General features: G+C 31.6%; 1 protein-coding gene across 1 annotated transcript in view; it reads left to right on the plus strand.

Annotated features, from left to right (window-relative positions):
• FANCM (Fanconi anemia, complementation group M) overlaps positions 1 to 1,359 on the plus strand; it is an 83,471-nt gene that overhangs the window by 19,842 nt on the left and 62,270 nt on the right. Inside the window, exons 5-6 of the mRNA XM_011996239.1 lie at positions 504 to 636; positions 1,165 to 1,251. Of these exons, the coding sequence (XP_011851629.1) occupies positions 504 to 636; positions 1,165 to 1,251 (220 nt within the window). The remainder of the gene's footprint in view (positions 1 to 503; positions 637 to 1,164; positions 1,252 to 1,359) is intronic.

Genomic DNA, 1,359 nt, shown 5'->3' on the forward strand with positions numbered 1-1,359 from the left:
TGAGGTCAGGAGTTCAAGACCAGCCTGGCCAACATGGTGAAACCCTGTCTCTAATAAAAATACAAAAATTAGCCGGGTGTGGTGATGCACACCTGTAATCCCAGCTACTCAGGAGGCTGAGGCGGGAGAATCGCTTGAACCCGAGAGGCGGAGGTTGCCTTGAGTCAAGATTACGCTGCTGCACTTCAGCCTGGGCAACAGGGCGAGACTGTCTCAAAAAAACCAAAACAAAAAGACAAAGAGTTTGGATTACTTAAAAATGATTTATTTTAAAAAGCACTGGAATAATTAACAAATGGCCATGTTTCTTTGTTTTTAATAAATTCCTGGAGAAAAGGAAACCATTCATTAATACATATATGAATGTAGAACTGCAAAAAGTTGCTGGTTTTTATGTTTACACTTGAAAAACTTACATTCATTGCTAAAGTTTAATTTCTTTTTAATAAATAATACATTTTATCCGTTTTATTATTATTTATTTGGAAAACCTTTTCTTAATTTCTGAAGGGATGACACGGTCAAAAAATGAACTTGGCCGAAATGAAGACTTCATGAAGCTCTATAATCATCTAGAGTGTATGTTTGCACATACACGTAGTACTTCAGCAGATAGTGTTTCTGCTATCCAACAAGGTCTGGTTTTTCTTTTAAAATTATGTATTGCATTGTGTTTCTTAATCAAAGTTAATTTTGAAATTTTGCTCCTTTGATGCAAATGTCTACAATTATTTATATTTTGTAGCAACAGATCTGTTAAATGTGTAACTATTTCATTTTTAAAGTTAAGATTAATATATACAAGTTTAAAGTTTATATGCCTTAAACAATGTTTAAACTATAAACATGTAACAGATGTTAGTAGTTGTTAGTGGTAGTGAAAATTCTCAGAACTATCAAAACCTGATTTATAGTTTAAAATATATTTTTGCTTTGCTGCTGGTTCTTGTTTAGGTTCTCTCAGAATGAAATTTTTATGAAAGTTCAAAGTTCATTTTACAGTAAGACTTATGTGCTATCTAGATGTTACCTCTGGTTTAAATTAAAAAAAAAAACTTTTTTTAAAGTCCAACATATGCATTGGAAAAGATAACTTTAATATACACTAGTGTAATTGAATATGGAAAAATTTTTTTTTTAATTGATATTTTTGTTTTTTTCCAGGAGATAAAAATAAAAAATTTGTTTATAGTCATCCAAAGTTAAAGAAATTAGAAGAAGTTGTAATTGAACACTTCAAGTCATGGAATGGTAGGTCATGTTTAGTAGCTTTAAGGCAAGGCAAAGTTATTGCAAGAGGTAGAACTTTACTTATGGCCGGGTATGGTTGTTCATGCCTATAATCCCAGCACTTTGGGA

Source organism: Mandrillus leucophaeus, unplaced genomic scaffold (genome assembly GCF_000951045.1).
Source record: "Mandrillus leucophaeus isolate KB7577 unplaced genomic scaffold, Mleu.le_1.0 Scaffold505, whole genome shotgun sequence".
NCBI classification, from domain to species: domain Eukaryota; kingdom Metazoa; phylum Chordata; class Mammalia; order Primates; family Cercopithecidae; genus Mandrillus; species Mandrillus leucophaeus.